Below are 13,658 nucleotides of genomic sequence, written 5' to 3' on the forward strand. Positions count from 1 at the left end.
CCTTTTTGTCTATATTGAAGAAAAAATGTAAATTTTCAATCCTCCTATTGTTTGTCTTTGTGAGAAAAAGGAAGAAAATTAAAGTCATTGATTTAGGCTGTTTGGCAACGATTTTTAAATTTTAGCTTTTGAAAATTACGTTTATAAATATTATTTGGTACCTAAATTTTTTAATTTACTATTTAAATTTTGTTTTTGTTTTCGTTTGATCTAAAAATATGTAGTTTTGTTTCTTTAAGAATCTATTACTTCAAAAGAAAGATAAAAGAAAAACCTTTGCTACAAACGAACTAAAAATAAAATCATTATCAAACATAAGTTTTAAACTTTTAATCAATTTTACCTAAGGAGAACTTATCTCCTTTCATTGTTACATATTTTGTTTTAATGTTGTACAATAAAATTAATCAAAATATCACAATCTATATGTAATAAATCATGATAGACTACTTATATGTATCTATTTGTATCATGAGAGACATAAATAATAGTCTATTTCATTTCAAACCGACAATAATTTTTACTATATGGGTAAATGTTAGTACCTAATTTTGGCAAAGAAAAACTACCATCAAAGGTTGAATTTGTAATTTGGGAGAGGGAATTTGCAAAACAAAGAAAATGGTCTTTGATGCCTAAGTCAATAAGAGAATTATAAAATAGAGAAGAAGGCCAAAGTCTTAATTATCTTATATGGGGAGCCATGAATGGTATATTTATAGGGGCTTTGAGCTATAATTTATCATTGGCCAACTAACATTGGGATATGAGTTTCCTAATCCTAAATAAGGTAGGTTATCTCTTAGGTTGAATAGAACAGGTGTGTAAAATAGAGAAGGTTGACCTTGGTCTCATCCCGACTCATCCTTGGCTGAGGTTGAAGTCGAGGAGTAGGTTAGCTTGGGTTTTTGACTCATACCATCATCTTTCCATGACTCAGGTCATAGTACAACCCAATCTTTGAATAAAGAAGGTCGACCTCAGCCTCATCCTTCATAGAGTCAAAATAGCCTATTTTCATCAATTATTTCTTTCCTCTTATCTTATATTGGATAAATTGAATACAAATATTGTGACTTTGACCTAACATTCTTGCTAGGTGTGCTAGGGTTTCATCCTTTAAGGCCTAAGCTATCTTGGATGGTGGCTCTAACCAAGCACAATTGTTTTTTGGTCCATTGCTTCAATTTTCTTCTACTCTTCTTGGACTCTTTCAATCCTAATTCTGAAATCCACTTGCAACTATAAATATTTTTAGTTATTTTGTTATTTAAAATTATATATTTCTCAATACACATTTGGATAATTCTTTTTCTTTTACACAAAAAAGTACCATTATTGTGTATTAATTATACCATAATTTCTCATAAATGGTCGTATTTGTCAATGGTCAAGGAACAATTTTGCTTTGTGCACAACCCTTTATTATTATTATTTTTTTCTTGCCAATTTGAAGAAAGAAATTAATTTGATTGTTGACCTTTCATAAAGTTAAACATTTTATCTTTGGCCACACTGTTTGAACGTTTGCAGTAGGTCTAAATTATAGAAAATCATAATCTCTTTTGTTTGTTAATATGATATTAGTTTTTTATAGTGAGTTGATTGCTTTTTTGGCGTCCATACCTTAAATGCATAGCGTTTTTTTTCCTATAGAAATATCTTCTCGTTTCATAAGAATCATTTCACTAATTAACTTATCATGACAAACGTTGAAATAATTTTGTTTGATAAATCTAATAAGTACATTCAACTAACTTAAACCCTAATTTTTCCTTAGATTAGACATTATAATTATCTTAAGCATTATGGCAACCCATAACCCTAGCATATATATCATCTCTGTCTCTCCTTCGTATAGTTTTAGCTATGAACACTTAAGTTTAATTCACCCATAACATTATGGGAAAAGTTGGAGTTTATGATCAAAATGAGAGTGTAGCAAAATAATAACGATATTAGTGTTTGATTTTTAGCCAAAATTAGGCTACTATGACATTGATAATAAATTTCATTGCATGTTAGGGTATTATTACACATTTCACTTAAAAAAGAAGATTTTTTTTTTTTTTTATCTAGTAAGCTTTTATTAAACTAGACCAAATCCTAAACCAAAAAAATGAGAAACAACACATAGTCAAGAAAATAACAAGATATTCGAGTTAGAAGTGGTAAAGTTTTTGATCAAAATGGACTTAGAAAATGGGGGTTTGAAAAGCCAATGTTCTCATCTTGGCTTGAGAAATGTCTCACCTATGCTTTGACCCCAAGAGATCAATGTAGACCCAACTTATGACTAAGAGAAGGTGTAATTGGGTCTCAAACACCAAAACAACAAGCAAAGGAAAACCAACCAAAACAAGTTAAAGCCCAAAAAAGGAAAGTGGCATGGCCTTGTTTGCTCCTCCTTCATCCATCCTAAAGTTCATCCAAACAACTCACCTAACAATCGAAACAAGGATATAAAATAAAAGGAGAATTTGAAAAACCAAATTAATCGAGACAACCAAATACTAAAAATAAACCATATATATAGAAGAAAGTAAGTTTATTCTAATTATTAAACTTTCGATAAACTTTTTAACTTAGCATAAGTTTCTATATGTCAAGCATTAAACCATGCAAAGTATGTAGATATTTTTATCTTACAAGTCACTTATTTCCATAAATTAGAAATGTATTGTATCGTTGTCACATGAACGTCAACCCTCTTCTTAAATCTACGAAACAAAAACACTTTTGTTTTATAAGGAAAATATGAATAGAAAAGAGTAAAATAATGGTAAGAAAAAGGGAGACTAATTATTAATTTGAGAACCTAGACATACCAATTTAAGCAAAAGGAGAAGAGAAGAGAAAAGAAAAGAAAAGAAAAGAAGAGGGTGGGTCGGGTTGGTTGTGGCGTGTGGGTGCACGTGCCGCGGCGTCCCTTCCGACTGCAGCACCCATCCATCAAACTATGCACTATCTTAAATTTAACTAATTTTAAACCCTTTTCTTTTCTTCTTAAAAGTAACACACTTTCTTTCTTTTTTATTCTTTATTTCATTCCCTTAATTGCCTTATGTTCTTAAACTTCATCTCTCACTCTAATCTTCTTTTTCCTTTTTTCTTTTCTTTTTTCTTTTTTTATATAAATAAATATATAATTAATCAAGTCTCCTTGGGAGTTGTAAAATATTAAAATTCACTTACCCAATAAAATGTAAGTAAATATCTGATAAAATTAAAATAAACCTGACATGTTCCAATTTTTTTTTTTTTTTTTTAAAAAAAAACCCCACTTAATTAAAAGAATAGATAAATACTTTAAATTGTAAATATATGATAAATAAGAGCACAATACAGTATGTAACTGTCCAGACGTTATATTCTAATGTAAAATCATATGAATTTAATTACTGAAAAGATGTTAGGAAAATAAATGATCCATCAAAGTCAATTTTATCTATATGTAAAACTCAAAATATGATAATTAACATCACTTTAAACAAAGGGGATTGCTATTGACATTATTTGCTTTTGTCAATATGACCATAATACACATTAATGATATACATTATTCTTTTTAACCTAAAATATATCATGGTATCTAATAAGTTTGTCAGTTATACCTAATTTTATTTTATATATATATATATATATATATATATATATAGGTTAAATTGAACCTATAATCCCCGAACATACATAACAAATATAGCACAAATAAAAAAATTAAAAATATAACAAAATTTAGAATAAGTTTTTTAGAATCAATGATTCATATCACTCATATGAGTCTATTAGTGATAAAATATATCCTTAGTAGGGCTTTGTTTACAAGAGATCCCTATCACTATATATATATATATAAATAATATACCAATCTAAATAAAAATTAGAATTTAGTTACTATAGTATAATAAAGAGGAATTGTTGGAAACGAAAAAACTATAGAAAATATCTACGGTATGTAGTAAATTTTTAAATTCTTTCAATACTAGACACACGGATAAAATTAAAATTTTGCAATATTTTGTGTGTATATATATACACAAACTTAAGAATACCACTTTCATAATAATTTTTTTTAAATAAAATATTTATAACTATAACTTGGTTGATACGATATACCTCTCGTAAATAAATAGTCCTTACATGACATAAACTATAATTTTATCAAACTATATGAATGATTTTAAGGATCATCAAACAAGAACTAAGTTCTAATTATTTTGAATCAAATCAGATATTTAATTTAGGAGCATTTGCAAAAGAAGAAAAAAACAATTTATGATAATAAAGTTGATGTTAGTCCATTTTCTAGGCGATGTAAAAGCGAGTATCCATCCGATAATCTTTTGATAATCCTTTGAGCTACCTTTGATATATCTTTGTCATATTTGTAATACGTAAAAAAGACGTGGGAGACGGGTTTTTTTTTTTTAATTGCATCTCATGAATTTCACTTGAATTTTATTAGGGTGATTTAATGAGAAGTATATAAAAAGTGAATAAATGGATGAATATATTTTTTTGGCCAAATATATAAAATTAATTAGTCAGCCCTCACAAGTTTAGATTCTCCTAAAAATTAGTGCATTGAAATCGAAATCTTCAAGCAAAATAAAATAAAATAAAAATTATATTTTAATGTTTTTTAAATATGAATTAAATAAATAAATAAGAGAAAGGCGGGTTTTTGAAGAGAGAAGAAGAAGCAGTTCCCAATATTCGCTGTCACTCCCCATCGGTACTCATCAAATCTCATTTCCCTTTCTTCTTCTTCTTCTTCTTCTTCTTCTTCTTCTTCTTCTTCTTCTTAAGACAGAATACTGATCAAGAAGCACTAGCTAGCAAGTGATCAAATTAAAAGCACTTCCTCAGATCATATTGCTCAACTACGTACAACAATTAATCGATCTATCCACAACCACGTCGTTTTTCCAGGATTTCCCGCATTCTTCTTCTTCTTCTTCTTCTTCTTCTTCGGGTCAGTTCTTTTCTTTTTTTTTTTTTTCTTTTAAATTTATATGCAGTTTAATTATGAGATCTTATTTCTTTTTATTTTGGAGTAATTATTGCATACATTACTATTTATTTGTGCGATTTTATTTGAATTTGAAATGAAAATTATATATTCAAAGATTAATTGTGTGTTTCTATTTTCTGCTTTTGTTTTTTGAATTTGTGTTCTTTCTATGTTGCTCTGTTTTCTTCTCTATTTTAGAAATTCTGCCACCCATATTCCATTACCCTTTCTTTCTTCCTTTCTTTCTTTCTTTCTTTCTCTCTCTCTTTTTTAATATTTAATTTTTTTTTCTTCTCTTTTTCATCTACTTTTTGTATTTCCTTTTCATTTTTTTTCAATCACTATTGTGGCCCTATCATTTTTCTTACATATTAATATACTTTCATGAATATGCAAAAGAAAAATACATATATTTATATATGAATAAACATTTTCATTCGTTTTAAGTGTTTTGAAAATTATAAAGGTCAAGAGATGAGAGGTTTTTAATAAACAAAATGTGGGGCTGTTCAAATATTTGAATTTCTATATATATTAGTGTCAAAGACTTTATATAGATACCAAACATAGTTTTATTTAATTATGTATTTGTTCTTTTTTAAGTTTGTTTTTGCTTTGTGGGTTATGTATTTTGTATTGCATTACAAAACCAACCATTAGTCTTAAAAAAAATCCACACATTATTTTCAAAATATTAACAAACATACCATCTAGTGATATTTTATTATATTTTTGCGAATATTTAATTTATTTTGCTTTTATTGAAAATAACTCTTAATTACACCCCTAAACCCTATAAAAACTCAATTTTATTGGCCAATTTTTAGAGTTTTCCTAAAAAAACAAATGTTATTTAAAACACATTACAAGTATAAATACTTAATCCTTAAAACTAAAGAAAATGATAATAATCATAAAAATTGATGAAACATTTAACTATTATCATAAAAATTAATAGGAAAATGATGAAAGATCTAATTTAATTGAAATTACTGATAAAGTTGACTGGCAATTAACTAAGATTTTTTTTTTTCAAAAAGAAAATGATATAACAAATAAAAAAGCATAAGGTACATTTTATTTTTATATTGAAACAAAAGTGCCTGATCTCCTCCCTGATTAAAAAAATACAAAGTATAATTAATTATAATGTCAGTCATACAAGTTCTTTGGTATTAAATAAAGTTTTAAATTCAACATTATTATATTATCTTGGGGAAATTAAAACAACTCCATTTTTCTGAATCCTAGAGATATTCTCAGCATAGTTTAATCAAATATTAAAAAACAAATACATAGGTGTGTTAGTGGATGGCACCAAATATAAATTAATTTTCTTTTTTTTTTTTTTAAAAAAAAAAAAGGAATATTTATTTATTTATTTTGTTTGTTTATTTATAGAGAGTAATTTTGGGTGGGCCATGTTGTTGGGCTATCCTAGTCATGAAGTTTGACCCATCAGCACATGTGAATAAAAGGAAGCAAAAAAAACTTTCATATTATTGTTCAATATATATATATACATATACATATACATAACTTGTTTGATGCTGCCCATAACAAAACAAATTATCTATTTTAATGTCATGTTATTTACTCTTTTTTTTTCTAAAAAAAAAAAAAAAAAAAAAGGAACATGGGGCTTGTCCTTTTTTTATCCTTCTTCTTTGTATATATATATATATGGTTTTTTTTTCCATATTATAAAAAATGTGTTGCTCCATCTGTAAGATATTACTATATTTTTTTTGAGTTTTTAGACCTATGCTTTTTGTATTTATTAAAACTCCTAATGATATCGAAAACATGTAAATGGAATTAGAAGTCTAAAAGCAGAAAAGCTATTAGATATTAATTAGAATTTCGTGATGTTTGTGTTTTTAATTTAGCATATACGTAAATGAACTTAATATCTACATAGGTTGAGTTTTTATATTTTATAAAATTTTGTTTTTCTTCCTTTTTCTCTCATAGATATTGGTATTTGTTGTTTACATTGCAAATTTCAATCCAATAGTTTGGAAGAAAATTGGAATTTAATTTGATTTGGTTTAACCTATAATTGCTTGTTAGAGAATTACATAGAAATTGTTAAAAATAATTTATTCAAAATTATTTGGTCCATTCAATAATTTATTGATTATATTTTGCAAGTCAAAATGATAAAACAACATTTTGATTTATGTTTCTGAGAAGCATAGAATAACACACAAACCAAACAAAATAAATAATAATATTTTCATAACTAAAAAACTCCAAAACTAAAAACGAAATATAACTATCGGATATTCATCTCAACACTTATGAAACATATTTTAAAAAATTATATTAAAATTAGAGATCGAAAAGAAATCAAGCCTATTGATCAAAACCAACCAAACCGTCGATAGTAGGTCGTAAATAAGGTAGAATTTAACCTGTATCAGTTTGGAAAAAATCCAAACCAACAAAAAAAATTCTATCAGCTGACCATTGATCCATTTGTGTATTCCATCATAATCAAGGTCGGTTTGAACATTTACTAAACTCACCATAGCTAGTTCATATCAATTTGGTCGAAAAACCGACTCTAACCGATCTATGCTCAACCCTAATTAAAAATCAAACATTCAAATTAACAAAACTTATAAATTTTATCTATCAAAGTGAGTTTGGCCGCTCAAGTTCAATCTTGCACACAGTAGTTCTAAAAGAACTTACAAATTCAACTTTAATGTAAAAACACAATACATGGAATGCTTTTCGAACATAACCTTTGTTAAAGTATTGAGCGGAACATTATAAATAATTAAGGAAAGAAAAATGAAAAGTAGGTGATAAATGGGTAAGGAAAGCTAAAATAAGAATGTGACATGAAGTAATAATTCCATTTACCTAAACAACAAAAGGGGGAATATATTTCATAAACTTAGGGAGTGATGTGAATTGTGTAGTCTCACTCACATTCCCTATTTCATAGCTCACCTTTTTCATTCATGGAAATTTGTTATTAATGTCTTATATACATCTTTTTTCCTTTCTTATAAATTTAATGTGGTCACCACATCTCACTTCTTTATTTTCTTTTTTTACTCATTTTTCTCTCTCCTCTATTTTCATAGTTTTTTTTTCTCTCTCTTTTTCTTCCTTATTCATGTGTGTTGGGGGGGAAAAAAATAACAAATAGATGGGCCTCTTTTGAATTGGTGACTAAAATTGATTTTTATCGGATTTTGATGTGTTTTATAATTAGTGATCCGGCCTCTTAATTGTTAATAACATAACATGTGTTAAAAGGTTTGTCATGGGTAAATTAAGTACAAAATAAGATATTAATTACACTAAGAAGTTGTGTTAGGACATTGAGTTGAGTTTCAAAATATATGCAGTTGGGTGCTCTATGGAGAAGAGTTATTCAATAGGAAGTAGGGGGAGATGAAGAGGTTTGATAAGGGGTTGGGTTTATATTGTTTTATTTAAAATTAAAAACAAGTAAGTGAATGAAATATAATTCAAAGAGAGTTTAAAATAACAAATAATGTTTAATTATTTCCTAAACAAAAGTTTTAAAAAGGGAAAAGAGAATGAAGGGATATTTGTGTTAGTAATAGTATGTACTATATTAGTATGGGACAGTAAAAAAACAAGGGAAGTTCCCTAATTCCTAAAACCCGTTTATCCAAAACCGTTTTATCTTTTTCATGCCCTACCACACTTTTTACCCAAACTAGTAACTTTTTTTTTTTTATTTCTTTCAATCTCTTTTCCCTTTTTCACCACCTCTTTTTTTGTCCATCCATCCAAGTTTATGCGTAGACTATTTGTAATATCAAACTCATTTTTTTTTGTTTCCATAGTTTTCAATTTAATCCTCTGTTTTATGCCTTCTCGATCTTATTTTCATTCCAACACCTTTGAGATTCTTAGTAATTCTTGTTACATGTTCCATTTGTTATGTAAATTTGAGAATCCAATTTTAAAAATTGTGTAGGTTTGAAGATTGCTCGAATTATTTTATGATTGAAAATATTAAGGTATAATTGGAAGGATGGTGTTTATTTTATTTTTGGGTTTTTTTTTTTTTTTTTTTTTACCATTTGGTCTTCGACTTAAACTTTTGAGGAGTGGTTTTAATGGGTTAAACTAAAAACACTTTTTACCTTTGCATCAGTTTATGGCAAAATTTCTCTCTTCATGCAAAAACAGAGTCATTCATGAAATGAACAAAAGGGTATTAAATGATAGAGAGAGAGAGAGAGCAATTGTTTATTTATGTGTTTATTTTTTCATTTCTTATATTTCCACTTATAAATAAAGCCATAAAATCTTTTTCCAAAGGGAATTTACATTCCAAAGTGTTCATCAAAAATTTCTTGCAGCCTTCCGATCAAGAAAAATGCAAGAAAGCCCATCACGAGCCACACGGCGACGAAGATTCGCCGTGGACGACGGCGCTGATCTAATCGACTGCTCCGGCAAGCATTGCCGGTCGTGCACCGCCGGGTTGGTGGCGGATTGTGTCGCCGTGTGCTGCTGTCCGTGCTCGGTGGTCAGCTTCTTGGCTCTGGCTTTGGTCAAACTGCCGTGGATGGTCGGACGGCGGTGTCTCCAGCAGGCGAGGAAGAAGAGGAAGAAGAGGAAATTGGTTCGCCGGAGAGGGGAATGCGACGGCGCTACGGCGGCGGAAACCGGTGGGTGTGTGGGAAATGAAAAGGGATTGCCGGAAATTTCGCCGGGATCGGGCGAGGAAGATGAAACGACGGGGAATTTTAGTGCAAGATTTGAAGCAGAGAGGATTTGGTTGCAATTGTATCAAGTGGGTCAGTTGGGATTTGGAAGAGTTTCTTTCACTGGGAATTCAAATCTTTGGCCTAATTCCAATTAATCTCTCTAAATTTAATTACTCTCATTTGTAAAGTTAGTTAATAAGGTTAAATTATTAATTTAGCATTCCATTTTCTCAAATATTGTGTTTATTTGGTCTATATATATTCAAACTACACATTTTCAAAATTGGAAAAATATCTTTCCTTAATCCTTCTTCTTAATATCATTAACAAACAAATTACCCCACTTACTCATATCTTTGCATTTGATATAGTAGATTTCGATAACATTTATCAGCACGTCAAGTTATTATTAATATGTACCAATGAAAAAGATGATCGCAAATATAAAAAAGTTTATTAGTAATACATCTTAACTAGACTTTGATCTAGATTTAGCTATATTTACAAATTTATTTTAACATTCATGTTATATTTACAAATATTTAGGTACTTGCGACATTTTCTTATAGTTTGAGAAAAGAAACAAACATGTTAAAAAATGCTAACTTAACAACAATTAATATGTAAAACTAGTATGTTGATATAGAAAGTGGCAAGATTTGAACCGTTCTTTTTTATCGATATTTAGCTAATCGGGTCATACTCAAATTGTTTAGTAGAATAATGTAAGGTTGGAATGTATTAGGATATTTTTCCCAATTATGAAATTGGGGATAGGAAGTTGAGAGTGATAGAGGGGAGAGAACATTTAGTAAATTAATGAGGGGACATGAATTTCCATTAAGCCTTTGGCAGATGGAATAGTAAGATGCTCAAATGAATAGCATCTGCTCATTTCCATTCCCAATCCCATAAATAACTTCCTATTTTTGCTCCTTTTACCTTTTTTAATATATCTTTTCTACTATTCTAACCTTATAATTAACTCACTCACTTACAAATATCATGACACATGGGTTTTATCATATTTGTTAGGTTCGAAAAGTCCTTGCTTTCTAAACATTTTTCAAAATGGTTTTTCGGTGCGTCTAGTTTGTTCAAAATCGACTACAACCTCGTGATCACATTACCAAATTGACATTATCATTGAGTCTTGAGATTTGGAGTAGTGAGGTTGAGTCTCTAGAGACCAATTATTCTTTTGATTGTCCTTTTAGTCAAGTTTGGATTTGATTGGATTTATCATATGAGTGGATGTAATCAATGTAGCATAAGGTTTATAGAGTAGCTCATTGGGGTACCATTATTTATCATATTTGGAGAGAGCTTAATCTTTATATATCCATGTGTCACCAAACAAACTAATGAGGTGATTAGCCAAATTGTGTAGAGGTACGTTTATGTTGTTTTAACTTTTAAGTGTATATTTGAACGATGCTTCTTATAGATTCATGTTGGCTCTTCTTCATAGGATCTATTTTCTTCAATTGTATGGGCTTTCTCTTTCGTGATTGTTTCTTTTTTTTTTTTGTCTCTTTTGATTTTTGTTTAGATTCTTTGATCTGAGTTTATAAGATCTTTTTTTTTTTTTTTTGATTGAGAGGTAAAAAAAAAAGTCATAGTTATTAGTATATTTGAGAAATAAGATATGTTTTTTATTTTTATTTTATATAAAAAGGTATTGTTGAAGTTAAGTGTAGATTAGAGGAAGATGATGTGGTGATGTTAGAACATGCATTGTGTTGTTTCTTATTCAAAGAGGTTTGATGATGTGAGCTACAATAGTGAGCATATCTTCTCTTAACTTTGTATGGATAACACACACTTTGGCCTTTTTTTTCTTCTTTAGTGTGTGTTAGATTAAACACATTATTCCAAGTTGAGAAATCCTTGCAACTAAAACATATCTTTTCCCATTTCTTTAGGCCATTTTTGTAGTAAGGAATAAGAAACACTATTTCTTTTCTGATTTTTTTTTTCTTTGTCATCATTTTCCTATGTATGAGGTGTGTTCGGTAGGGACAAATTAGACATTTTAAACTCTTTCTTACTTTTGTATCATTGTTTTTATATTTTAATGAATATTGGAGAATTATCTTCTTGGTTTTTAGGTTTTTCTTTTATTTAGTTTTTGAATTTCAAAATGTTACAAGGTTGATTCGTTAAGTTTTTAGTTTGGTTTTAATTTAACTTATAGGTTTCGAGTTATAATTTTACTATTGGAATTTTGGGTTTTATTTCAATATTGTTCCTAAGTTTCAAGATTTACACTTTTAGCCTATTTTTCACTTAAAATAAATATCATAAAGTCAAGAATAGAAACACAAAACAAGGGTAATTCTTCATTTTCATCCTTATAGAGAAAATCATCCCCATCCACACCCATTAAAGATAGAGATGGAGATGAGATTTTTCGTTGGGTGGACTCAATCTAGACTTAAATAGAAAAATTAAATAAAAATAAAAATAGAATAAGTAAAAATTAGTAAATACAAAAGTAATATGTATATATATATATATATATATATATATAAAGTAAAAACATGAAAAGAAAAATTAAAAAGAAAAAGAAAACATTGAACAAAACGAAAACTCAGAAAAATTAATAATTAAAAACATAATATATTTTTTGCGAACACTACTCAATACTCATGTTTGAGCGTTTAGTTTCGTTTCGAGGTCGGTTAGTTAATTTAAAAGAATTATAATTAGTCTAAGTGTTAGGAAAATTATGGTGAAAAGTAATATTTTTTAAAATATTTATAAAATATAATAAACTATCATATTCTATCCATCTATATTGATAGACATAAAAGTAAAATTTTATCGATATCTATCAAAGTTTTTGTTATTTGTAAATATTATAGTTTTTTATACTATATTTTAAAATGCATAAATTTTTTTACCATTTTTCAAGTATTTGGTTTTAAAAAAAAATATTTAAAAAAAAAAGAAAAAGTTGAGTATTTTACGACCATTTAGTCCATCTACTTTCTCAGTATTTATAATCACTTTTTTGCGCTCACAAACATTTAGAAAGTCAATTCAAATAAAGACTTAAAATAATTTGTAAAGTGTATCCAACGTTTTTTTTATCAAATTAAAAGAGTTTAGGTAGAAAGTGAGTTTTTGTAAAAACACTTTTTTTTTCACTCACTTTTTACAAACCTTAAAATTAATTTTAAAATTTCACTGTATAATTATTTTTAATTAATTAATATACATTAATCATAAAGAGTAAAAGTTAATATTTAGCAAAAAGATCAAGATTCTAATATATAAATTTTGAAATTTAGAGTCCAAGTCGAAACAAAACTCAAATTTTAAAAGTAAAATTTTCAAATCTCAATGATAAGATCGTAATATATTAAAATCTAAACATGCTAAAATCAAATAAAAAATGTAAAAACTAAAAGTGCAATGTTTTGAAATTTAAATACCACATGAAAAGTAATAAAAAACAACATTTTTAAAAAACTATTATACACACATTTGAATTAGTTCATTCAAAACCATTTAAGTCAAAGATTAATGGTACATACAAACATGTGTTTTCAAAAGTGAAACCACCCTTAAATTTAATTTAATGAAAATACAATTTCACCATTAATAATTAATTAAGAAAAAATAACTTTAAAATAAAATGATTTGAAAAACCTCAAAATTATAATCAAATTTGGAAATGTTGTACTCTTTTGTAATTTTTTTGTTACATTACTTGGATTGTGCATCATTTTCCTATGTATGAGGTGTTGAGTAGGGACAAATAAGGGATTTAGAACCTTTTTTACACACACGTATATATATATATCATTGTTTTTATATTTTAATGAATATCGGAGGATTATCCATTTGATTTTTAGGTTTTTCTTTATTTAGTTTCTAAATTTTAAAACCTTAATCTTTTGATTTGTTAAGTAATTTTGAGTTTGATT

At 27.6% G+C, this 13,658-nt stretch overlaps 1 protein-coding gene across 1 annotated transcript; it reads left to right on the forward strand.

Annotated features, from left to right (window-relative positions):
- Window positions 1-4,703: 4,703 nt before the first annotated feature.
- Window positions 4,704-9,916, forward strand: LOC103498078 (uncharacterized). The gene is made up of 2 exons (XM_051089640.1): window positions 4,704-4,975; window positions 9,373-9,916. The coding sequence occupies exon 2, from the start codon at window positions 9,390-9,392 to the stop codon at window positions 9,876-9,878; it is 489 nt and encodes a 162-aa protein (XP_050945597.1). The 5' UTR covers window positions 4,704-4,975; window positions 9,373-9,389; the 3' UTR covers window positions 9,879-9,916.
- The last annotated feature ends 3,742 nt before the right edge of the window (window positions 9,917-13,658 follow it).

The sequence above is a fragment of the Cucumis melo genome, chromosome 9 (genome assembly GCF_025177605.1).
Source record: "Cucumis melo cultivar AY chromosome 9, USDA_Cmelo_AY_1.0, whole genome shotgun sequence".
Lineage (NCBI taxonomy): Eukaryota > Viridiplantae > Streptophyta > Magnoliopsida > Cucurbitales > Cucurbitaceae > Cucumis > Cucumis melo.

Coding starts and splice junctions, on each gene's coding strand:
- LOC103498078 (XM_051089640.1), top strand. CDS start 9,390: ATGCAAGAAAGCCCATCACGAGCCACACGGCGACGAAGATTCGCCGTG.